Source organism: Meles meles, chromosome 7, assembly GCF_922984935.1.
Source record: "Meles meles chromosome 7, mMelMel3.1 paternal haplotype, whole genome shotgun sequence".
NCBI lineage: Eukaryota > Metazoa > Chordata > Mammalia > Carnivora > Mustelidae > Meles > Meles meles.
The window spans coordinates 64,665,709-64,692,912 of record NC_060072.1 but is presented as its reverse complement, the minus strand read 5'-3'; the positions used below and the strand labels follow the sequence as shown (position 1 = coordinate 64,692,912).

At 37.6% G+C, this 27,204-nt stretch overlaps 1 protein-coding gene across 7 annotated transcripts in view; it reads right to left on the bottom strand.

The window, feature by feature from the left end:
* The window catches only part of DENND5B (DENN domain containing 5B), a 216,369-nt gene that overhangs the window by 97,739 nt on the left and 91,426 nt on the right, over positions 1 to 27,204 (bottom strand). For 6 of the 7 annotated variants that reach the window (XR_006819526.1, XR_006819523.1, XR_006819522.1 and 3 more), the window contains exons 2-4: positions 24,675 to 24,740; positions 21,282 to 21,391; positions 10,537 to 11,203 (exon numbers count right to left, since the gene is read on the bottom strand). Coding sequence is in view for 2 of the 7 variants with exons in the window: in XM_046010883.1 (XP_045866839.1) it covers positions 10,537 to 11,203; positions 21,282 to 21,391; positions 24,675 to 24,740 (843 nt within the window). In the remaining 5 variants the exon portion in view is untranslated. The remainder of the gene's footprint in view (positions 1 to 10,536; positions 11,204 to 21,281; positions 21,392 to 24,674; positions 24,741 to 27,204) is intronic. The other variant, XM_046010885.1, reaches the window with a different exon arrangement.

Genomic DNA, 27,204 nt, shown 5'->3' with positions numbered 1-27,204 from the left:
GGTCTATTTACTCCTGTTTAGAGAAATTTAAAATGTGGGAAAGGCAAAGATTATAATGAGAAACCAGACCTGCAATCATCTAGGGCAACAGTCGGGCAGAGTAATCAAGACAAAGATCAACAGGGATCAACAGGAGCACCTGGATGGCTCAGTCAGTTCAGAGCCCGACTCTCGGCTATGGCTCGGGTCATGATCTCAGGGGTCCTGGGATTAAGGCCTGTGGGGTTCCGTGCTCAGCCAGGGAGTCTGCTTGTAGGTGTTCTCTCTCTCTTCCTCTGCCCCTCCGCCACTTGTATGCAAGTGCTCACTATCACTAAAATAAATAAACAGATCTTAAAAAAAAAAAAAAAAATCTAAAGACTGACAAAAGGACCAAGGTCTCTTGGCCCATCCCCTTGTGGAGACCCAAAACCTAATGCACAAGAGTGGGGAAAACAGTCAGTGAGAAAAGAGAAGTTTCTGAAACTCCTTTACTCTAGGAGCCTCATGTACTGTGGTACCAAGACCCTTTAGTGAAGTCGTAATGTGGGCTACAATTAGATTGAAAGAACGTAAGAGTTTTAAGGTTGAAAGCATTAAAGTTTAAGTTTGTGTAAAAATTACAATGTTTAAATAGGCTTTACCTCAAACTACATATTTAATGTAATCCCTATCAAAACACCACTAGCATTTTTTCAGAGAGATAGAACGAACAATCCTACAACTTTTATGGAGCCACAAGAGACTACAAATAGCCAAAGCAGTCCAGAAAAACAAAACTGGAGGCATCATGATTCCAGATTTTAAACTGTATTACAAAGCTATAGTCATCAAGACAGCATGGTGCTGGCAGAAAAAAAGGCAAACAGATCAATGGAACAGAATAGAAAACCAAGAAATGAGCCCAGAGCTAAATGGTCAATTAATCTTCGATAAAGCAAGAAAACTAAACATTAGTCTAGTTTTCCCAACACCATTTGTTGGAGAGACTGTCTTTTTTCCACTAGATACTCTTCTTACTAGTAAAGTGCAGTAACATGCAGAAGTAACATGCAGAAGAATGAACATTCTAGTAACATGCAGAAGAATGAAACTTTGTTATACCATACACAAAAATAAATTCAAATGGATGAAAGACCTAAACGTGAGATAGGAAATCATCAAAATCCTATAGGAGAACACAGGCAGCAACCTCTGTGACCTTGGCCACAGCAACTTTTTACTGGAGGCAAGGGAAATAAGCAAAAATGAACTATTGGGACTTCCTCAAGATAAATAGCTTCTGCACAGCAAAGGATACCTATGGAATGGGAGAAGATATATGCCAATGACATATCTGATAAGGGGTTAGTATCCAAAATCTATAAAGAACTTATTAAACTCAACAACCAAAAAACAAATAATCCAGTTTAAAAATGGGCAGAAGACACAACTAGAGACCTTTCCAAAGAAGACATCCAGATGGCTAACAGACACATGACAAGATGCTCAACATCACTCAACATCAGAGAAATACAAATTGAAACCACCATGAGATATCACCTCACACCAGTAAGAATGGCTAAAATTAAACACAAGAAACAATAGGGGTTGGCGAGGATGCAGAGAAAGGGGAACCCTCTTGCACTGTTAGTGGGAACGCAAACTGGTGCAACAACTGTGGAAAACATAATGGAGGTTCCTCAAAAAAAGTTAAAAATAAAATTACCCTACAACCCAGCAATTGCTCTACTAGGTATTTACCCAAAGGATACAAAAATACAAATCTGAATAGGTACATACACCATGCTGTTTACAGAAGCATTATCAACAACAGCCAAACTATGGAGAGAGCTCTAATGTCCATCGACTGACAAATGGACAAAGAGGATGTGGTGTGTGTACACAAAAACACACACCCACACACACACACCCCATGGAATATTACTCAGCCATCAAGAAAGTGAAATTTGCCATTTGCAACAACGTGGATGGAGCTAGTATTATGCTACATGAAATAAGTCAGTCAGAACAGACAAATACCGTATGATCTCACTCATATATGGAATTTAAGAAACAAAACAGGTGAGTTTACCAGAAGGGGAGAAATGAAGGGGAGAGGGAAACCAACCATAAGAGACTCTTAACAACAGAGAACACACTGAGGGTTGATAGAGGGAGGTAGGTGGGGCATGAGCTAGATGAGTCATGGGTATTAAAGATGGCACTTGAGTGAGCACTGAGTGTTGTACGTAAGTGATGAATCACTGAATTCTACTCTAGAATATGTAAACTAACTAAACTATAAAAAAATTAGTAAATAAATAGGCTTTACCTGAGTGTTTTATGGCAATGGATATTTTGTATGACTGTAGAATACTTCCCCTAGAAGTAAAATAGAAAGCAAATAAATTGCCCTTCAAACAATATTAACTAGACATGCCACATGGGAATAAGACAGCCTGAGCCTACACAGTGTAGAAAAGTAGCAGGAGTCCTGGTATGGACAAATTCTGTACCATAGCCCTATATGTACAGCACAGACTGAGGCTATGGCAAAAATCTGTGAGCACCTCCCAGTGATGAGTATTAGGATGCTGGACTAGAGAACTTCCATGAGAGGCAATTACTAGCTTGGTTACTGGACATTAAACTGTTCTTATTAATGAAAGACATGAAATAATCTTGAAATACTCATGATGTCCTAGGTAATGTTGGAGAAACACTCTAACGGAGAAGGAATTGTTTAGATGAATTCCAAAATCAAATGGAGACTGTTGCCTCTTTTCCCATAGGACTGACTCTGGAATGTATAAGAGGCTGCTAGATTCTATTGTCACTTGTAGAATCCTGAAATCTACCTGTACTGTAGCTGAATCTAAGCAGGAAACTAAGGTGTGCCCTTCCAAAGGTAGAAGCATCTGAGTTTAAATAAAAAGGAGGACTAGTAGCTGAGGGTAAAGGAAAGAATAAATGAGTTATGCAGTAAGGGAAATACAATATACATTAATACCTCAAAAGAGGCTTAGAGTAAGAGATAATATTGTCTCTTACCTCAATTATACCAGATGCCTTCAAAGGTGAAACCATGTATTGCTTAGACCACTACTGCTTTTGGAACCTGACAAGACCAAATAGAAGTCTGCAAACCTGAGTGACCTTAGACTAGGAAACATTTTCACCCAAGAAGGATGATGGACTGAACTGTTAATGACTGAATGGGACTAGTAATATGCCAGCATCTTTTAACTACCAGGGTTCTTTTGCTATATGGGATCCACGGTCAAATACCAGGGGGTAGCTTGTGGTATAGTAAAACATCATAGGTGACAACAATGATGATGGTGATGACGAAGGAAGAGGAAGAGGAGAAAAGGTAGAAGGTGGGGGGCAGGAACGGAAGGAGAAATAATAAACCTAAATAAACTATTAAAGAGACTATCTGGTACCTTACATCTTCCCAACAAGACCAAACAGTTTACAGACAAGTTCTCTCAAACAGTCATGGAACATATATTTACAACCTTAAATGAAGTTATCTCTATCTCCCAGAAAAAACAGAACATTTTCCTACTCAATGTATAAAGCTAGAATAGCCTTAATACTAAAAACTGAAAAGACAGTACAAGAAATGAACATTATAAGCCAATCATTAAAACACATAGATGCAGGGGCACCTGGGTGGCTCAGTGGGTTCAGCCTCTGCCTTCGGCTCAGGTCATGATCCCAGGGGCCTGGGATGGAGCCCTGCATCAGCAGGGAGCCTGCTCAGCAGGGAGCCTGCTTCCCCCTCTCTCTCTACCTGCCTCTCTGCCTACTTGTGATCTCTGTCAAATAAATAAGTAAAATATTGAAAAAATAAAACACATAGATGCAAAAAAAATTTCTAATAAAAATACTAGCCAACCAAATCAAGTCATATTTAAAAAATAATAAAAAAAATAGCATCATAACCAAGTAAGGTTTTTAAATTTTTTTTTAAGATTTTATTTATTTGACAGACAGATCACAGGTAGGCAGAGAGGCAGGCAGAGAGAGAGGAAGGGAAGCAGGCTCCCTGCCAAGCAGAGAGCCCGATGCCGGGCTCCGTCCCAGGACCCTGGGATCATGACCTGAGCCGAAGGTAGAGGCTTTAACCCACTGAGCCACCCAGGTGCCCCTGAATTCATGATTTTTAAAAACTTGAACAAACTAGGAATAAAAAGAACTTCTTTGGGGCACTTGGGTGGTGGTGCAGTGGGATAAGCCTCTGCCTTCGGCTCAGGTCATGAACTCAGCGTCCTGGGATTGAGCCCTGTACTGGGCTCTCTGCTAGGTGGGGAGCCTGCTTCCTCTTCTCTGCCTACTTGTGATCTCTGTCAAATAAATAAATAAATTTTTTAAAAAAATCTTTTTTTTTTTTTTTAAGGTTTTATTTATTTATTTGACAGACAGAGATCACAAGTAGGCAGAGAGGCAGGAAGGGAGAGAGAGCGGAAAGCAGGCTCCCTGCTGAGCAGAAAGCCTGATGCGGGACTCGATCCCAGGACCCTGAGATCGTGACCTGAGCCGAAGGCAGTGGCTTAACCCACTGAGCCACCCAGGCGCCCTAAAAAAAAAAATCTTAAAAAAAAAAAGGAACTTCTTTAACCTAGTATAAGGCAGTTACCAAAAACACTACAGAAAATGTTATACTTTATAGTGAAACATTAAGTGTTCTCTTCAGCGGCACCTAGGTTGGTTACACATCCACCTCTTGGTTTCTGTTTAGGTCATAATCTCTGGGTTGTGAAACTGAGGCCAACCCCTTACCTTGTGCTCATGCTGGACGTGGAGCTTGCTTGAAGTTCTTTTCCCCCCTCTTTCTCTGCCCCTCCCCCCATGCACTCTCTCTCAATAAACAAAATATAAACAAATAAATAAACAAACAAATGTGTTCTTTTTAAAATCAGGAAAAAGACAAGGATGCCTGCTACTATAAATTCTATTCTATACCGTACTGGTGAGCCTAGTATAGTAGGGCAAGAAAAAGAAATTTAGGTGAGAAATATTGGAATAGAAGAAACAAAACTGTCATTATTTGTAATTATCTACTATTGTAAAACTTTACTGAGAGACATAAACAAGACCCTTAGCAACAGAGATATAGCATTTTCATGGAAGGGAAAAGTCAATATTTTAAATATGTCATTGTCCTCATATTAGATTTGACACAATTCCAATAAAAAGAAGGTAGTGGTTATTATCTGTAGCACAGCATTATCTATGTTATAAAGTTCTAATGATGGTATGGCTTTGAAGGATTAATGATTCTGAAGGCTCGAGGGGTGCCTGGGTGGCTCAGTGGGTTAAAGCCTCTGCCTTTCGCTCAGGTCATGATCCCAGGGTCCTGGGATCGAGCCCTGCATCGGGCTCTCTGCTTGGCAGGGAGCCTGCTTCCTCCTCTCTCTCTCTCTGCCTGCCTCTCTCCCTACTTGTGATCTCTATCTGTCAAATAAATAAAATAAAATCTTTAAAAGAAAAAAAAAATACCTGATTCTGAAGGCTCTCTTTCAGCAAAGTGCTAAAATGATGTCATTATTTTGTATTGTAATGTACATATAGACACGTGAAAAATGTATATTGAATAAAATAGTCTACTTCTTGGATAAAAAAATAAGGTAATGAGGGAACCATCCTACCAGATGCCAGGACTTACTTTAAAGCTACAGTAATTTAGTAGAGGGACAGAAAGACTGGCAGAATAAACTGAAGTACACCAGAAATATACCCTCACATACAGGAACTTCTATATGACATTAACGGTATTCTTGCTCTGAAGAAGAAAAAAGAGGTCTATTCAATGACTAGGATAACTAGTTGGAGATACTTCTAAAATATTAAATTTGATCTCTTCCTTACAACAAGGAAATATCAATTTAAAAAAAATCAATTTCTTAAGACTAAGGCCTTAAATGCTAAATATAAGTTTAAAACATTTAGAAAAAAAAATGTCTGTTTTTATGATCTCTGAATAGAGAATTTCCGAAACAGAAAGTTAAGTTCTAAGTTAAAAGACCGTTGGGGTGCCAGGGTGGTTCAGTGGGTTAAAGTCTCTGCCTTTGGCTCAGGTCATGATCCCAGGATCCTGGGACCGAGACCTGCATCAGGCTCTCTGCTCAGCAGGGAGCCTGCTTCCTTTCCTGTCTGCCTGTCTCTCTGCCTACCTGTGATCTCTGCCTGTCAAATAAATAAATAAAATCTTAAAAAAAAAAAAAAGACTGATAAATTCAAATTCATGAAATTTTTTTTAAGATTTTATTTATTTATTTGACAGAGAGAGATCACAAGCAGGCAGAGAGGCAAGCAGAGAGAGAGGAGGAAGCAGGTTCCCCGCAGAGCAGAGACCCTGACGCGGGGGCTCGATCCCAGGACCTGAGATCTTGACCTGAGCCAAAGGCAGAGGCTTTAACCCACTGAACTACCCAGGCACCCCTATTTTTTTTTTTTTAAGATTTTATTTATTTATTTGACAGAGAGAAAGAGAGAGATCAGAAGTAGGCAGAGGCAGGCGGAGGATGGAGGGAGCAGGCTCCCTGCTGAGCAGAGAGCCCAATGTGGGACTCGACCCAGGACCCTGAGACCACGACCTGAGGTGAAGGCAGAGGCTTAACCCACTGAGCCACCCAGGTGCCCCGCAAATTCATGAATATTAAGAGTATCTTAATTCATCAAAGATCAGTAAAACTACGAGCCACAAATTAGATGAAGATATGTGCTACACATGTAACTGACAAATGATTAATTTCTTGAATATGAAACAAAACATCAAAAAGTCCTAATATTAAAATTCTATTTATCCCAAAATAAAGCTAATATAAAGACACTGGCCAAAGTTAGTTAAGTTCTACTGCTTTTAGGTATAGGTCATGGGAACCTACTTTCTTCCATTAAAATACCCAAATTAGCTTTTATGGTTTAAAAACCCTATAACCAATAAGCTATGGTGTTCAGTTGAGCACAAGCAGCAATCTGTGATTAGGAGACTTCCAACTTTTTCAAGAGAGCTTTAAGTGGTCTACTTTCTGACAAGGTTAACTGATGCACAACTTACTAGAGGGAAGGGAAGAAAGGAGGGGAGAGGGGCACTGTGAAGGCACACAGGCTGACATGGCAGTCCAGTGTGAGCTGTGGAGTCAAAGAAGGAAAGCAAGACCCCAAAATTGTTCCTGAGACTTTAATTATTGGTATCAAAAATTAGGCACTCATATTTAAGTTCTTTTATTCTGTCACTATTCCTTTGAAAAGAGGATCATACTCTAAACTTCCCTATCCTGTTCCATGTACTTCCAGGGTGCAGAAGAAAGTGATTTTTTCTGATTTGGAGTCCTGGAAAAGAGCTTCTATCTCCTGGGTGCATTCTCTACTTAAAATTTCTAGTTATTTACCACCACAAAGTGAGTGTGATATACACACTCTCTAAATAGCAGATTGAATCTGTTTAAATGGGTTATGGACCAGATTTTCAAATCAGTCTAGAAGGACAGTTTTCATCACTAAAACCCTTCTATTCTGATTCACTTTGGGTTTTCACGGTAATTGTTTAGCACTTACAATGTTTTAAAATTTTATGGCATAGCGGTATTAGTGAATAAGAACTGGAGTATTGGGTGTTATTAAAACCCCCTTAACACGGTAAGAATGAAGGAGGGCACCAGAGCACAAATCAACATAATGACTCTTATTTCATTCATTTAAATGAAATCTTTTTCTCTAATGGGAAAGACATTGCCAGTATTAAAATCTGCATTTATACAGAGCTTTCATTTTATACTCTATAGTTATTTAGCACGATCCCTTTCTAACAGATTGTTCGAGTGAGTTAATAATTTAAAAATATTGAGACAGTAAGGAAAGGTGAAGTGCAGTGTCCAATACAGTTAACATGGCAATTAAGTACTCTGGAGAAAGATAGATCCAAGCCCCATTCTTAGCTCTACAACACTACCTAATATCTGTGTGATCTCAGGAAGGTTATTTGGCTTCCCTGAGCCTCAACTTCCCTTTAATAAAATACAGGTAAGAGCTGTAACTCATTGTTGAAGAGAGAAGCACAGCCAATTCCTAACACAGAGTGATTTCAGTGAATGGTTATAAAATTACCATATGAAGCTTTCTTTTGTAGGACACTTAAAATGTGTGTGTAAATGTGTGTGTGTGTGTGTGTGTGTGTGTACGCGCGCGCGCGCAGAGAGAAAGAGAGTCCTATAACTTCCAGATTCATCTGTTGTTCTCGGGATAAAACCAAACTATCAAAAAATCCCACAAAAACCCACAAAAAACACCTCGTTTAGTACTAAACATGTTCATGCTTCTTCATTTGAAACTGAATTAAACTGGCAGATATTAATCAACTATAACATTTCAACAGCTTCCATGAACCACCTGGGATAAGCTAATCAAACAGCGGAAAGATGAGAGCTCAGGACAGACCACATGCAGTGAGACACACAGTGCTTTTTAAAAGAGAATGTGTGACAATGAAAGGATTTTTTTTGCTAAGAAAAAAAAAGCCCTAACATTCAGTATAAAAGAACATTTATTAGGCTCTCAACCCTGAAACAAATGCCTTGATTACTTAATCTAACAAAGCTATACTTTAAATGCAGTAATATGGTGGACCCACGAACTTAAAATATACGTAATTTATAGAGGATTGTGTAGGACTAATAAAATGAATAATAATTACAATAATATCAGCTATCATTTAGTGCCAAACTACCCAAAGCAGTCTGTAGTTTTCTTAGTTAACCTTCATAATAAATCAGTGAGAGAGAAGGGAAAAATCCTGTTATCCCCATAAAGATGAATTAACTGACAGGAAGATTACATAACTTGTCTATGGTTACAGTTAGTAATGTGATAGAGATCTGAATCTAGCATTGTTATGACTTAAAAACCAATATTTTTTCTGGTCCAAACTGCTTCTCTAGGCAGAGCTAAAACTGAACCAAATGACCTTGAAGATCCCTTGTTAATCTAGGACTGAAATTATTTTTTCTCATAGGTTAATACACCTGAGGGTATCTAGTTCCACGCCCTGTCCCCTTCCAGCAACTCTCTAACTCCCTACCCCGTAGTATGCTGTTTTCAGGGAAAAAAGCAAGAAAGAAAGAAACAGAAAGAGAGAATTACTAAGTTACATGTTTTAGATACAAACGAGTGACCTGCAGGTAATGATAAACCCTAAGAAAGTAAGAGCAAGAGGAAAAGAGAGAATTTCGATTGGTCATTAGAGAACTTCCTGACAACAAAAATAGAGACATCAGAACACATTATCAAAGAACATTATGTAGGATAAACTGAAGAAAATACAACCTCATGAAGGGCTGTCAACACACAAATAGTGTCAACATACACACAAGATGGGGAAGTACAAATATAGCCTACTTGGCTCAGCCTCACTTCTAATTTAAAACAGAAAAGAAAAAAAGGGAAGTGGTAAAATAAGCTTGATGGCAGCCATCAGGAGACTGCACCTACAATTCTGCTAGCCTAAATACAAGTTAGCAAAAAGCTAACCCAAATATTTGTGCCACATTTTTCAAAGAACCCATTGACGTGCAGCAACCATTTTATATTTTCCTTCAACTTGCTATTTGTTAAGATAGAGCATCTCAGGCGAACCATAAGAGACTATGGACTCTGAAAAACAACCTGAGGGTTTTGAAGGGTCAGGGGTGGGAGGTTGGGGGAACAGGTGGTGGGTAATAGGGAGGGCACGTATTGCATGGATCACTGGGTGTTGTGCAAAAACAATGAATACTGTTACGCTGAAAAAATAAATAAAATGGAAAAAAAAAAAAAGATAGAGCATCTCTATTTTCTCTGCAAAATCATGTTCAGGTTGGAGCCAGTGCTCTAAGTTTAAGCTCAACATTAGCCATCATAAATGTATTCATCAAATAAAACCCAAATTCTGTTAAATTTCTTAAGTATGTGCTGGGAGAATGCTGAATGAGAAACATCACAAAGATAACTTCCTTTTGGGAATAAAAACAAAATAAAACAAAAACACCCCACATAACTCTACTAGAACTGTTAGAATCAAGAAAGCCACAACTAGTGATATCTCCCACAGGCAAAGGTCCAAAGTTGATTGCCTTAGGAAACTTCAGAGTCAACAATTTTATTTATGCCTTTCCAATGTCAACTGAGTTTTGATGGGAACCTTTACTCATCTGCAAAAAAGAAGACAGCTACATGTTCTTGGTACTAACATCATTCTCTCACTTCCATTATGAAAACAAGTATGTTTCTTTTATTATGATTATGTACTATCTGGAAAAAAGGGCCTATTCTCATTAAAAAGTAAATACACTCAAGTCAGCCAAATTCAGGCTTTTGTATGCTTTCCTGTTTTTCTTCACAGCCACTGACACCTCAAAGAGAAGTACTATCTTAGCCTCTGGTCCCACCTAAAACAGGTGCTCCTTTTACACAAAACAGAAGACCTCTGACCATTAATTATTTGGTTCTAGTAATATACCCCATGGAAATGCAATAGTTGGGATTCATATGCACTTTTCTGGGGGAGACTTAAAATCCAGGAAGACCTACCTTGTGAGTAGAGAAGGATCTGCATCTCTAAAAGAACACAGGTAAACACCTGCACCAGGTTCTCCAATCCCAGAAGCTCGAAGGCCTCTCGAAGAGGGTAATCAGAAAGGGGGAGTTCACTGGGCCCAGGTCTCTGGCAGATGACGGGTTCATAAACACCATAAAATTTCAGTGATCTCCCTGGAGGTGGAAGGGGTACCTCATAGAGAATGTTATGGATGTAGCTCTCAAGTGGCAAGGGCGGCGGCTGCTGGGAGGTTACTGCCTTATAAAGCTGGATGAGGAACTTCTTGCAGGCCTGCATGAAAGGCAGGGGTGTGATCAAACATATACTTTTTGAAACATACAGCGTGTCTCTGCTGATGTCATAGGAGTTGTACCGCTGGAGTTTCAAAAGGGAAGTGTTGTCTCCCTCATCAATACTGCTGGCCAGCGAATCCATGCTGCAGGAGGACGAAGCATACACACTGCTGTAATGCTCGGCGTTGTGCATCTGGTAGAGCGTCTGCATGGCTGTGCAGATCTGCTTACTGGTAACTTCTTCATAAAAAGTCAGAACAAAACCATAGGTACGAGAGCCATCTTCCCGGGTAATTATAAATGAGTGGAACTGAGGGTCTTTGTTGTCAGTCTGAGTTCTGAAAGATAGCCCTTTAGGCATGCACAACTGTGGAGGAAAGGGGGAAAAGGATCAGAATGCAGTACACAAATAACTTCAAACTAGAAAAAATGTTTGTTGTTTTTAACATAACAGGTCTCCAAAGGACACAGAGGTTTTATCCATATTTAATATTATTTGCAGCACCCTTAAGTGAGAAATACATTTTAAGTTCCTCATTGACACAATGATAAAACTATTTTTTAAAAGAAATATATACAAGGAGAACCATCTTTACTGTGTATTACATTCAGGAGGTCTGACTAAGAATGGAAAGATCTTTGACTTGTTCCCAGTAAACCTCTTACTCCAGCCTCTGACCTTCAGCACCACATGTGACTTCTCTGAGCCTGACTTTATCAATGACTTGAAGGCAAAATATTCCAAGACACTTTACAAATAAATATAAGTACCATTTTTTGAGCAACGATGGTAATATTTCAGAGAAATGTGGAAGTACATGAAGGCTCATTTGATAAACTGAAAAAAAGAAGAATAAAAACAAGAGTATCCTTTTCACTTTTTTTTTTTGAAGATTTTATTTCTTTATTTGTCAGAGAGGGAGAGACAGTGAGAGAGGAACACAAGCAGGGGGAGTGGGAAGAGGGAGAAACAGGCTTCCCACCAAGCAGGGAGCCTGATGCAGGGCTCCATCCCAGGACAGAGCCGAAGGCAGACGCTTAACAACTGAGCCACCCAGGTGCCCCTCATTTTCACTACTTTGAACAACAATATGAGACTTGATCTTAGAAACAGAAACTTTAAAAATGGAATGATTTTTTGATTTACTGAAGAAGAAGAGTATAAACAAAGACATTTTAGACTGGCTCCAGTAGGTATTATGTTTTAGGTCTTGGTAATGACCCAGGATTCAGTCAAACTTGGGAACAAAGTAACCTGAGGAGCTGAAGATGCTATCTTTAAGATTCTTAAAATGCAATTTGAGTTCATTTTTTAAAACATTTTAAATAAAAGAAATAAAATAAATTACAGAAAATCTGAAATATCCTAAAGGAAAAAAACTTGTAATTAACTATACTAACATAATGATCATTATTAATTTTTATATTTCTATTTTTGTACTGTAATATGCTTTCTGCATAGAAATAATTTTACCACAGTTATTACATTTTTCTTGTTCAGACTTAAAAATGAATCTGATGTGAAATTTAGTTGTTCTCCTCATGTTACTAAGAAAATGCAATTCACCTTAAAGTTACATGTCCATCATTCAAACTGTCAACAAAACACTTACGAAGTGTCTTTATGAGTCAGACCTTATGATGATAGTACAGGTTAGAAAGACAGACAGACATGTTCCTGCTCCTATGGAGCTTCCAGTCCAGTAAGGACAGCAGATGACTAAAAAAAATCATGAACTGTAAATAAAGTACGGGACGTGCTATGGTAGCGTAAATGCAGACTGCCATGGGAAAAACATCACAGGATGACATTAATTAGAAAAGAGGAGCTACCAGAAAAAAATAAAAGTCTAAGTGGAAACCTGAAGATGAGTATAGGTGTTAGTGAGATGAAGAGAAGGCAGAGAGGACACGTGTGCAAAAGACCACAAGACAGAACATGAAGGTCTAAGGAAGTGACACATGTTTTCTGTGGGTGAGAACAGAATGCAAGATGGAGGGAGGTTATCATACACTGTTGGTGGGGATGCAAGCTGGTGCAGCCACTCTGAAAAACAGTATGGAGGTTCTTCAGAAAGTTGAAAATAGAGCTACCCTATGACCTAGCAATTGCACTACTGGGAATTTACCCCAAAGATACAAATGTAGTGATCCAAAGGGGCTCATGCACCCCAGCGTTTGAAGCAGCAATGTCTACAACAGCATTAAGACCATGGATGGCTCATTGAAAGTGCCTACACTCAGGACCTGAAAACTTGTTCTGTAAAAAGCCAGCTAATAAATATTTTAGTCTCTGCAGGCCTTAAAATGTTAGTTACAGCTACTCAGCACTACCACGGTAGTGTAAAAGCAGCCACTGACAATACATAAAGGAATGGGCATGACTTTGTTCCAACAAAACTTTATTTATAAATAGGTAGCCAGTTGGATTTGGCCTAAGGGCTGGTTTGTCCACTCCTGGTCTAGTCAAGTAAAATGTAATGAAGGTAACAAGTAACTAATGAGTGAGTTTTCAGGCTGAAAAGGCAATACAACTTCCGTCTCTCTCTCTCTGGTCACAGACACTGGGAGCTCTGAGCCAACATTAAGAAATGTAACTAACCTGAAGCTACCAAGCTAGGGACCACATGGTGTCTAGATCACACAGAGACAAGATTCCCTAATGATGTTCCTAGCCCTGGAGCACCTTCAGATGACTCCAGTCTTTACCCTTTGAACCACTCTTAACTGATACTCAGTAGAGCAGAGGGGCTATCTTGCTAAACCCTACCCAAATTGCAGATTTGTAAGCCAAGTTAATAGTTTTGTTGTTTTAAATCAAGAGTCAACAAACTTGGAACATCTGGGTGACTCATCAGTTAAGTGGCTGCCTTTGGCTCAGGTCATGATCCCAAGGTCCTGGGATCAAGTCCTCACATCGGGCTCCTTGCTCAACGGGGAGCTTGGTTCTCCCTCTGCCTGTGTCTGCCACTCTGCCTGCCTGTGCAGGCTCTCTCTCTCTCAAATAAATAAATGTTTTTTTTTAAAAAGAAAGAATCAAAAAACTTTAGTGCTTAGCTCAAGTCCAATCTGCCACCTGTTTTTGTAGATAAAATTTTATTGGAACACAATAGTGCTCATCCATTTAAGCACTGTCCATGTCTACTTTTGCACTACAGCAGCAGAGATGAATGAGTAACTGACAGAAATGGTATGGCCTAAAAAATGCCTCAACTATTAATTACCTGGTCTTTTTTTTTTTTTTAAGATTTTATTTTTAGGGGCACCTGGGTGGCTCAGTGGGTTAAAGCCTCTGCCTTCGGCTTGGGTCATGATCCCAGGGTCCTGGGATCGAGCCCCACATCGGGCTCTCTGCTCAGCGGGAAGCCTGTTTCCTCCTCTCTCTCTCTCTGCCTGCCTCTCTGCCTACTTGTGATCTGTATCTGTCAAATAAATAAATAAAATCTTAAAAAAAAAGATTTTATTTTTATTTATTTGACAATTTGACAAAGAGATCACATGTAGGCAGAGAGGCAGGCAGAGGTGGCGGGAAAGGGGGGGAAGCAGGCTCCCTGCTGAGCAGAGAGCCCGATGCAGGGCTCGATCCCAGGACTCTGAGACCATGACCTGAGCCGAAGGCAGAGGCTTACCCCACTGAGCCACCCAGGCACCCTATTACCTGGCCTTTTATTTAAAAAAAAAAAAAAAATTGCTAACCCACAACCCACGTTTTAAGCCTCTTAAATAGTAAGTACTAGGGTGGTCTGCTATATAGCAATAGGTAATGGAGACACTCCCTTACTTTAAGTTTGCACATAAATACTATCTTAAAGAACCTTCCTTTATCATTCCATAAAAAATACTGTTTTCATCCTATAAATGCCATTAAAATGTCACTTTTACTCTAGAAAAGTCTTTAGTGAAGAGGGAAGAAATGAAAGTCTTGGACTGCTGTATACAAATGCTACATTATAAACTGGTACACATTACCAGTTTCTCTATTTTGTTTGGATCTCTAGATTGTAAATGACTCAAGGACTGGTGCCATATTGCTATGACTGTAAACATATAAGAGTACCAAACACAGAACAATACACTATTTGGAGCCATAAATGGTGACTGATAATAAATATAAAAAGCAAAACCATGAAGGTTACTATTATTAGGTTAGTGAAAATTTCTTTGTATTTCATATCACTGAATATGAGACCTAGAAATAACTAAGGTAGCTTTACATAATTATTTTTATATATGCCGAAAAAAATTAAACTACTATGTATATTTGGATAGAATAAGACACACAGTTAGGTAAAACACACAAAACCTGAATTTGTTAGAGGAAAATTGTTATTCCTAATCTTGGGAATAGCTGTGTAAGGAAAGGCCATGGCAGGATATTTTCATAGTCATATCTTCACATTAAAACTGCTTTCATTATAACAGGAGGAGATCCTCTGGTGATTTAGGACTAAAAACTCATCTGACACATCTACTATAACCGATAAAGATTGTAGGAAGAAGATCTGAATCCTTCTTGCTCCAGGCTATGCTCAAATATTTATTTGGGGTAGTGCATGCCATATATATATTTGTTGAATGAATAAATAAACAAATGAACAAGAAAACAAACAAAAACAACAGCTAGGGGTGTAGGATCAGATTTGGCTCCTCTCTTGGTTAAGTCTATAGTTTTCTTCTTACATGTAGTAGGCAATACAGAAATGTGGTGACCTCCAAAGTCAAAATAAAGATTTAATTTAATTGATAGGCTTTCCTGACATCATAAACCATAACATTACAGCTTTAACTGCTTTTGCACAGCTGCCAAATATTCCCTTAAGGTTTTGTAGCTTTCTTGAGCATGCATTCAAACATTTACAGGAAAAGCTTGCCAAAAGTTGTGCTCAAAGTAAAGAATGACTTTCTGTGCTACAGATAACAGATGTAAGAATTCTTAAATTCTCTTCCTACGAATCCAAAAGAGTAAAATTAAATTTCTAATCTGGGAACCATGACTTGGAAAATGCTACTGCCTTTTCATTTTTAAAAGTAGGAATTCTTGTATGAATTGTCAGGTTTATTTTTCAGAAAACTTGAGACATAAATCAAGATTCGTTCACTAGGGTATTCAACAATCTCTTTTTATCCCTAATACTGTCTTTTACTAACAATATCCCCTATCCAACCAGCTCTTCTACAATAAAACTGAACATTTAGGGTTGTCATTGTTTACCTGACTGCCATTGTAATCAGATTATTTTAGCCAAGGTAAGCTGTACACAGTGCTGTGTATCCCCGTCCTTGAGTGACTACATGTCCTTATTATCTCTCTGCACTATTTCAGGTGGTTTGGCTAGAATTTTTACAATTCCTTTTTCCATCTCCTATAGTGTTATGACTTCTATGCCTTCTCTTATTATACAAATGAAAGACAAATTATAGGTCTGTTTGCTCCTCCTTTCTCCTCCCTTCATTCCCTCTCTCCCTCCTTTTTCCTTTAATAAATATTTATGTCATATATTACATTAGATCTTGGTAATTCAAAAGACAAATATGGAAATAATCTCTTCAGAAAGTTCAGTCTGGTAAAAAAGACAAACACACAAACCAATGGTTATAAAATAATGTGACCAATGATGCTGCAGGGTATGTTCAAGACATTATTGAAACAGAGAAGAGAGAACACCTAACTACTCCTGCTTAAGATGGTTTTGCAGGGGAGGTAACACCTGAAAAGACAAAGACAGAAAAGGGAATTATTTTAAGTAAACATTCATTCCCTCATTTATTCAGTGACTTCAGCCTCTACTGTGTGTAAAACTACAGCAACGAGTAAGAGAAGAGTGTGCCTGTCTTCACCATGCTTACATTACAGCAGAAGACATAGAGCTGATAACTACCAACATAATCAATTATTTACTTGCAACCATGATAGGTGCTACAGAAAGGTACAAGGAGCTAACAGGTCCTAAGAGAACCTGAAGGGAACTGACAATGGTAGAAAGGTGGTCAGGGATGGCTCTCTGAAAAAACTGTGTTTAAAGTGAAACCTGAAGGGTCAGTAAGAATTCAGTATGGGAAAGAGAAGTAGAAGAGGCTTCCCAAAAGAAGTGGCCGCAGAAGCAGCAGCTTTAGTGTGAAGAATGGAAAGGATAAGAGCAGAAGTCCAGGTATGAGACTTTGAGGGTTCGGACTAAGGTGAGTGTATAAAAACAGAGAGAAGTAGATAGATAACTGATTGCACATAGGAGAAGGTAAGAAAGTGAGAACTTTCAACAATAATGCCAGATTTTCAGCTTAGGCAACTAGGTGGAAGGCTAGTGGGAAGACTGTGAGTTCATTTTGGACATGCTAAGTTTGAGATGTCTGTGAACTATTCTAGCTGCAAAGATAAGAAAACAAGTGGGCTCCCCTGGTAATGGCTGGATTAAAGCCCCATTCCTATAGTTTCATTGTGGGACAAGAAATTAAACTCGGAAAAAAATGAGGTCTTATTTCATTCTAATGTCAAACCTATTAATCTAACTAAGGGTTATCCATCTAAAATTCAAGTACTTGCTGAGTCTGTTCCTGCTCAATGAAGAACCTGCTTCTCCCTATTCCCCTGCTCCTCCACCCTGCTCATGCTCTCTTTTTCACTCTCAAATAAAAAAAATCCTTAAAAAAAAAAAAGTATATATAGCTCTTTTTCCTTTGAATCTTACAAGATGGGCACCTGAATGGCTTTTTTTCAGTCAACCCTTTACCCTTTACTCGACATTCCACCCTACCCTTGTGATCAAAGTAAATAGTAAATTATAAACTTAGAACTTTAGAGATTATAAAAAGATTTTTAACAGTTATGAGTCTTTTAGTTACTCAAAATATCATATATCAGATGTTTCATTTAGAATTGACTAACAAAACAGAATCTTTATATTTCATATAAGTTGCTTAAAAAGGTATTGATCATATTTTCTTCCTAACAATCCCTAGGTTCACTACATTCTTAAGGATAAAATCTACTGACCAGAACATTAAATAGTCATGAATGCCAATATGCAGATTATCTCAAAGAGATCTGAAATGGGGTAGGGGGAGGCAGGGGAACTTCAGTTCCACTTGCAATTCTCTGCTTCATTTAAGAGAAAAAGAACTGATCTGAAGCAAATTTGTTAATGTTGAAATGTGTTAGTTCTAGGTATAGGATTGTTGTATTGTTTTGTTTTATGATACTTCCCGCTCCCCTTTTTTTCATGAAAATTTCTCAATCAGTAACCAAAAGAGACATAAAGAAGCAATTAATTCAAAACAATTTCACCTGTCATTTACATTTATTTTCTATTATATTTGCACGCACTCATGGAATTTTTTTTTTTAATTTAACAAAGTTCACTGCTTTGGAGGATTTAATTTCTGTATGAAATTAATGACCCTTTTTCAAAGCACCACTGTTGCTTGTTAAAGAAATGACTGATATTATAGAAGGTCATGACTCGTTGGAGTAGGATTTTGCTAAAGGCAAGAAGAAAGCTTTATACCTTTAGGTGGGAATAAATTATAGCTTCAATACAAGTGTACTTGCTAAAAAATCAGAGGAAATTAAGGGCAGTAAATCTATGACCCAAATGCAGACTAGTTTAATGGGATGCTTTTCAGAGATTTTCATGGAATGTCAGCAAATCCTTTTAGATCTGCAGCAATAACCAAAATGCTATGTGATGCTTAACTGTCAAAACACAAGCCTATGTGTTTATTCTTCATAGGAGACTCTGGCTGCCTACATAAAATAATCCCAGAGGCAAGAAGAAAGAAAATAACAAAAACAGATTAAGGAAGCTGGTAACTGCTTTAAAGATGAATGCTTTACAGACCAAGGCTAAAACTATCATGGATGTCTCACTACTAATGCATTCAAATGATTAACAGAAAGAAAACATCCCTAGTGTGGCATTTTGTTCCAAATGACTATGGATTTATACTATAGTAAAAACCATTCTAATTTGTCACAGGTGAATTTATACTTTGAAATATCTTCTAATTTAAGAAATTGAGTGTTGTAATCTATTTACATTCTTATCTAGGTTTCCATTGCTTCATGCATTTTTTAAAAATATTTTTCTATTAATTTGCTGGCATAGCAGCTAATAAATTATTTTTTGTCATTGCTGTTTGTTGACTATTTTAGTCAGAAGCTTCCCTGTGCTCCTCCAAGTGTCATAAATATGACAAACAGTTGTGTTCCACTTAATATTTATGGTACGGTCTTCACCAAAGATGAGGCTAGGCCCCACAGTATTAACTTCCAGCAAAATGGCATCTCTGATTAAAGAAATAACTACACTATGTTCTGTGAAGAATCAAAGTCAGAGTGCATTTGTACTTATTAGAAAAAGTACCACGCTACTCCCTCTTTGTAGCAAACTCAGACTGGAATGAATTTACTGTGATACAGAAATACCACAAAAGGTCCAATGTGACCCATGTCATTTTGGTATAGGTCAAAACTAAGTTACATCACTTTTCTTTGAGGGAGGCAGCATGTAGACGGGGAAAAGTGAGCTACAGAGTAAAAATTATCTGGATTTAACCTGAGACTCCCTGTATAACTCTGGGTTACAAATCTCTGTAAAATATGAGTAAGAACTCTTACAGGGGACATGTCAGCATGTATGTGAAGTAACGTACATACCTAGCAGGTATCTACTATATATTAATTTCCTTCCCTTATAAGTATCATATCATAATGGCATCTTTTAGCTCTACCTTTAAAATACTAAAAAAGAACTGTATCTATCAGTGTCTTGTCCACTTTTAATTATTTCTGAGCCTATTATGCCTGATTTCTGATTTGCACACTTTGGAGCACCCTAATTTTTATAATTATAATTATAATATATATGTATATATATTATAATTATAATTTTTATAATTTTTTATAATCACAGAATTCCATTCATGGAATCCCAAAATATTACCAGGCGTCTAATAACTGGGACCCTTCTTAAATAATCTGAAAACTATGACTATTTCTAAGACTCTCTAAAGAGTCTTACCACCAATGGTAACTCACTGCATTAATTCAAATTCCTTATAAATAAATTCCTACTAATGTCTAAAAAATTCCGGGGCACCTGGGTGGCTCAGTGGGTTGAAACCTCTGCCTTCGGCTCAGGTCATGATCCCAGAGTCCTGGGATCGAGTCCCGCATCGGGCTCTCTGCTCTGTAGGGAGCCTGCTTCCTCCTCTCTCTTTGCCTGCCTCTCTGCCTAGTTGTGATTTCTCTCTGTCAAATAAATAAAATATTAAAAAAAAATTCCTACGAATGTCTAATTGATGAATTCAAGTTCCTCTTCCTCCTTACTTTGTGAATATGACACATTAAAGTCCCATCATACAACATTCCTTGAAGTAAGAAAACTGTAACTGTGTTCCTTCTGTCAACTCTCCAGGCAAACAAACAAATATTACCATTTATCAAATCATCTATGTATGAATTAATATGAACACAAACACAGCTTAATAGTAGGAAAAGAAAATGGGCTTTGAGGAATACATGCACCCAGATGTTCATAGCAGCACTATCTACAACAGCCAGATGATGGAAACAGCCCAAGTGTTCCTCAACTGACGAATGGATACGGAAGTGTTATATATACACACAATGGAATACTACTCAGCCATAAGACAGAATTGAGATTTTGCCATTTACAACAACATGGATGGAGCTAGACAGCATTATGCTAAGTGAAATAAGTCAGTCAGAGAAAGAAAAAAACCATATAATTTTACCCATTTGTGGAATTAAGAAACAAAATAAACATGCATAGGGGAAAAAAAAGAGAGATAAACCAAGAAACAGACTCTTAACTATAGAGAGTCAACTGATGGTTACCAGAGGGGAGGTGGGTGAAATAGGTGAAGGGGATGAAGGAGTGCAGTGCACTTGTCATGGGCACTGGGTGATGTATTTAAGTACTGAATCACTATATTGTACACTTGAAACCAATATTATACTGTATGTTAACTAACTGGAATTTAAATAAAAACTTTAAAAAAAGAAAATGGGTTTTGAGATTCCGTTATACACACTTATCTGTCCTGGGGATTGTGGGAAAAGTAACTTAAGTTTAATGAGCTTCATTTTCCACATCTATAAAATGAGGACAATATTACTGATCTTAAAGAACTGTTTATTTAAAACATTAAATGAAATAAGGTAAACACTGTCATTTTTTTTTTAAGATTTTTTATTTATTTATTTGACAGAGATCACAAATAGGCAGAGAGACAGGCAGAGTGAGAGAGAGGAGGAAGCAGGTTCCCTGCTGAGCAGAGAGCCTGATGTGGGGCTCGATCCCAGGACCCTGGGATCATGACCTGAGCTGAAGGCAGAGGCTTTAACCCACTGAGCCACCCAGGCACCCAACACTGTCATTCTTAATAAAATAAAAAGAAGTTTAAAGGTTAAAAAAAATAATACATACCATGTTCACTGCATCTTGATCAAAAGGGTTCCATTCTATATTCTCAGGATAGTGGGCCAGCACTTTGGATTTGAATGTTCTTCTCAAAGGACTCTGGTCAAAATTTTCACCTAAAACAAATAATTAATTAGTTGATATCTAGAATTTTTTCAAAAGCATGTAGTAGTTTTATTTTTATTTTGTAGATGATATATTGACTGATATTGTTGAAACTGGATTCAATTTCTACCTCTAACAGTCTGAGTTGTAAAAATTCTCAGTGGACAACTGAAAAGGTAAAAGATCTGCATTTAAAACTTCAGAATCTGAATTTCAACATCTTGGCCAGACAACTGTACTAAAAATAAAGATCTATTCAAACAATCTTTGCTGTAGCCTAATTACTGTCCTCATTTCAGTATGTGGTGATAAAAAAACCTACTTGGAAACATCTAATTTATTAACAGAACATCCTGAATTGAGCATCCTGAATCATACTTCTGATCCTGAGATTCTGTACCTGGACAGACACAATGCTGCTGTGCTCACGTGAGGCAATTCTGCTTGAGCTTCCACAGAAATCTAACAAATGTAACTCCATCCAGGCTTTTACAAGTAACAGAATTAACAGAATCAGAAACATCATTACTGAGTTGTCTAGTTTAGTAGACAACACCAAACCTATGGAAAGCTATTCTACGCTAAATTCCTCACCTGTCAAAATTTGGGAAAGACAAAGGCAGGCTATACTTTGATTATTACATATAAAAACCCCTCAATTATAGCTGTCAGCTCAGTTCTTTATCTCCTTGACCAAATTAATTCCATGAAACCTGTTTCCCCCAAATGCCTTAGTTCCATAAAATATGTTAAAATGGATGGCTTTTAAATCTCAATGCCAAAAGTTGAGAATGAAGAATTAGAAGATGTTGGAGTATCATTCTGTCTTGTGTTTTTTTCTATTTAAGTTCTAATTAAGTGTAATATCAAAAGATAAACACTTTACTTACCACTATTTGTAGAAATAAAAATACCATGTAATTTATAAATCATAATTGGGCATCTCATTAGACTCAGCTTTCATTTTTGATAAAAATATGAAAAGAGGGATATAAAACACCTTTTTTTTTTTAAAGATTTTATTTATTTATTTGAGAGAGAATGAGTGAGAGAGAGAGCATGAGAGAGGAGAAGGTCAGAGGGAGAAGCAGACTTCCCAAGGAGCTGGGAGCCCGATGCGGGACTCGATCCTGGAAGTCCGGGATCATGACCTGAGCTGAAGGCAGTTGCTCAACCAACTGAGACACCCAGGCGCCCTATAAAACACCTTTTAGTGCGAAACTTAACAGATCACAAAAGGAGAGAAAAGTTACACTCTAAAATCTTGTTGGAAACTGCAATATAAAATACACAGAAGCTTTTCTGAATAAAGGCACATAGTTTAAATAGATTTGCTGCAGCAACTAATGTACTGTTTCTAATTTAAGCCCTGGCTAATGATTATTTTCCTTTGGATAGTTCTTACTTACCTAGGCAAATGTTTCATCTCTATCTTTCTACTCCATATTTCTATCTTCTAAGAGATATAGAGCTTTCACTTCTAGAAGAAAAACTGTCAAAAGCATCCCTGAGGATAGTTTATGAGTTTTGGCAATACGCCTCTTGAGTAAGCTTACAAAGTCGATGGAAAAATGTGGAACTGCTCATGAGTCAGTGTGCCTGAAGAAAGAGTCAGGGTTCAGAATGCCTGACTTCAGGAAGGGCAAATGACATTCTTTAAGCTGACACTAGATTCTCAGGGAAACACGAACAATTTTTAGATTATTCATTTCTTCATTAAAAAAAGAAAAGAAAAGAAAAGAAAAAAAAAAAGAAAAGAAAAGAAAAGAAAAAGACTAGGGGCACCTGGGTAGCTCAGTTGGTTAAGCGTCTGCCCTCAGCTCAGGTAATGATCTCAGGGTCCTGGGATCGAGCCCTATGTCAGGCTCCCTGCTCAGCAGTGAGTCTGCTACTCCCTCTCTCACCCTCAGTGATCTCTCCTGCTCTCACTCTCTCTCAAATGGATAAATAAAATCTTAAAAAAAGAAAAAAAAGACTACTTTTCACTTCACTTTAAGTCACAGAAAACATAAAACTTGGTTCTAAAGGTCTATGCTGCTGACTCTGCTACTGACACAGGAACAGGACACCCTCAGACAATACACAGCAAACAATAATGCCTCTCCACCCACCAACATATACCAGAAATGTTTATTTTTATCTAAGTATAAACAAAATGTGAAATACTATCATGGCAGAAGAAACAGCACATAATGCAAGATATAACTCCTTGCAACACTTACCTTTTTTTAATGACTTCCTGCCTGAGTTTGGTTAAAATAGTAACATTATCTTCATTCATATATCAAGTTATTAATGGGACAGAGGATAAATGAGAAAAGCCACGACAGTACCATTTTCAATATAACATTCTGTTAACTAAAGAACACCACATCCTCTTGAAGCACAATGGAATCACCCAGAAGATATAGAAGGAAAACCACCCTTTTCAAAGAGAGAAAATTTTTTTATAAAAATAAGAAAATGGAAAGACTCATGAAACAGAAACACGAATCTAAGAAAAACAGAACCACCACCACTGCTGCCAACACACCACCTACTAGACTGCCAAGAAAGGGGGGCAAGAGGAAAGGTCATTGCTGTATGTATAGCTGTCTTGGCAAATACTATTTTGATGTAAATTCATGGAAGAACCAATTATGTAGAAATTCTGGTAACACTGTTAAGGATTTAGACATAAGTGGATATAGTTATCACTACTATTACCAAAGAAGAGAATCCTGATGATGCCTTTTGGAGATGAGAGGTGAGGGGAAAAACCTAGTCGTCTTCTCTTTGAACCCATGTTATAAATGAACTTCTAATTTAGAATTTACTGCTAGGACTTAGCAGGAGAAATGAAATCAGTCTAAGAATTTGGGTTCCCAGGACACTGAAATGATACATAAGCATTCTTTACTCAACTTAAAATCCATCTCTTAAACACTATCCTGAAATGAACAAAGATTATAAACTTGGGCAAATATTAATATCCCCCACTACAAATACATATAAACTAATTCCAGGTAATACTGCCAAGTAACCTGCTACTAAATTTAAGCTGCAATTCAGTCTTTCCTTCGAAGAAATAGGATATATCTGCCAAGAGAGCTTAAGACTAGTGACTAATTTTTTCAAGGCTTGAAGCAAATGAGGTCTTTACAAAAATTAAGATGCAGATGAGAGAAAAGAATATAAAATAATACCTATTTTTGCCCAAACAAAACTGGGGGTAAAAAAACAATTATGATGGGCTTGGGGTGATTTAAAATAATGATTTCTACACCTCAATTTTTATTTTATTTTTATTTTTACCTGAAGTCGTATTTGCAGCATCTTGGCTCTTGCCATGACGATCTGCTTCTAGCCATTGGTACAAAACTAAATAATGTAACAGAAACAAAAAACTTTATAAACAATGAAACACAAGCACAAAAGCAAAATGACTTTGAAGAATGGAAAATGAGAATAACAAATTAAACAAAAGCAATAAACATAAGACATTAATAGCAATGGAATGTAGCTTAACACCAACAGTATGCAGCTTATAAACTATTAGTAATAAGAAGGCACAGAGAATAGGTAATTGTATTTTAATGTAAAAAGTGAAATGCTACTTAAACATCTGTACCAGTTATTCATATAGGAAAAAAGCACATATATTCTTCTCAATGATGATATGAAGAGAAGTATCAGGAGAAAGCTAATGTTTCCATAGTCAGATAAAATAAGATAGTAAGACAAAATGACCAATTTTAAAAATTACATCCCAACTTCTACACACCTATCAGAATGGCTTTAGTCCAAAAAAATGGACTATACCGAATGTTGTCAAGTACATGAAGTGACAGTAACTTTCATTCATTCATTCAACTCAAGGAATCCAAATTGGTACAGCCACTTTGAAAGACAGCTTGGCAGTTTCTTACAAAGCTAAGCACAGTCTTACCACAGGATCCCATAGCTCTACTCTAATCTGGGGGAAAACATCAGACAAATCCCAAGAGAAGCAACCTACAATATACCTGGTGAATACTTGCCAAACTATCATGGACATCAAAAAGAAGAAAGTCTGAGAAGCAGTCACAGCCAAGGGGCCTAATGAGATATGATATCGGAATATAATGTGGTATACTGGATGAGAGCCACCAACAGAAAAAAGGACTTCAAGTAAACACTTAGGAAATCTGAATAGGATATATATATTGACTTTAGTTAACAATTATGTATCAACTGATTTGTTAACTCTAACAAATATACTATGGTAAGATGTTAATGATAGGAAAAACTGTATTTGTGTGGATGGGGGGGGTGTATGAGGTATACGGGAACGCTATTATCTTCTCAATTTTTCTAAAATCTGAAACTCCTCTAAAAATCAATTCTGTTTTAAAAAGTGTTCCAGGGCGCCTGAGCGGCTCAGTGGGTTAAGCCTCTGCCTTCAGCTCGGGTCATGGTCTCAGCGTCCTGGGATAGAGCTCCACATCTGGCTCTCTGCTCAGCAGGGAACCTGCTTCCCCTCGTCTCTGCCTGCCTGTCTCCCTACTTGTGATCTCTCTCTCTCTCTCTCTGTCAAATAAATAAATAAAATCTTTAAAAAAAAAAAAGCGTTCCAATATGTAAGATAAGGACAAAATCATATTATATCCAATCTTGTAAGTAATCTACCTTTTAGAAATCATTGTATGCAAACACAAACTGAAATAGGCTCTGTACTGAGATTCCATTTAATCAACTTAATCCCTTCATGTGTTATTAACTAGGAAGTATCAACTCTTGGAGGGAAGTTTACCACAGTAAGGACACAGGCTGTTAGGAAATTCACACTAGTTCTCTACAACTTTGCAGTTTTGAAGAGTATAAAAACTTCCGAATAGGTTACCCAAATGTCTACAACTTTTAGACATCCAATCTTCTCTTTAAAGAGCTAAATAATGATGATGTAGGGTCCTAATAGCCAGGGAATCTTCCTATCTATACCTTGAAGGTCTGAATGATCTCAGGACAAAGGCTAAATTTCTACTCTGGGGGGATATGTGCCCACAATATTCTAAGAGTTCTATATCCCAATCAGGGTTTGCAGAACCTATGTACACTCTCCCTTCACAAAACAACAACAAAGACAAAGAACTGGGGAAGTTAGCCGATGGAACTCCTGGATTGAAAGGAAAAAAGGAACTACATGATCCGCTATAAAAGGCCAAAGACACCCTGAAATCACCAAGGAGGTTATTTGGATCTTCCCAGACAGCCAAATGGTATACTGACATTTATCATCAGGTATAGATGGCCCAAAACAGACCTTGGAATAGCCCCCACACATACACCCAAGCAGTGTGCAAGGTCACCGCCTGAGAGTGCCCCAGTGGGCACTCAAGTCAGTATACTCCCCTCTAGGATACTGAACACTTCCGGGATGCAAAAAATTGTTATGACTGGGACTAGCAAGGAAGAATTTGAGAAGCAGACCTCACTCATTCAATATATACTATACATATTTTATACCTTTCTAGTTCATAGGAATAACTACTCATCAGAGTACAGAAGTAGCAGAGTGGAGAAGTATTAGGCCATGACACAAAAATCTCCCCATCTGGAAAAAAGCAAGTATTGACTTTACAACTGACAATGAACATCAATCACAAAAATGAGATACAAAGTAGGGAAACTAATCCATTATCTGGCCTAACAATCCTATCTAGCTCTCATCTAAAGGCATTTTGCCCTGATTAAGGTAGAAACTCCTGGATGCATTTAGGGTATCACTAGGAATATTTACCAATAGTTCAATTACTTCACATAGTTCCTGTTTCATGTTTTACCAGAGAAAAAGAAAAAAAAAGGA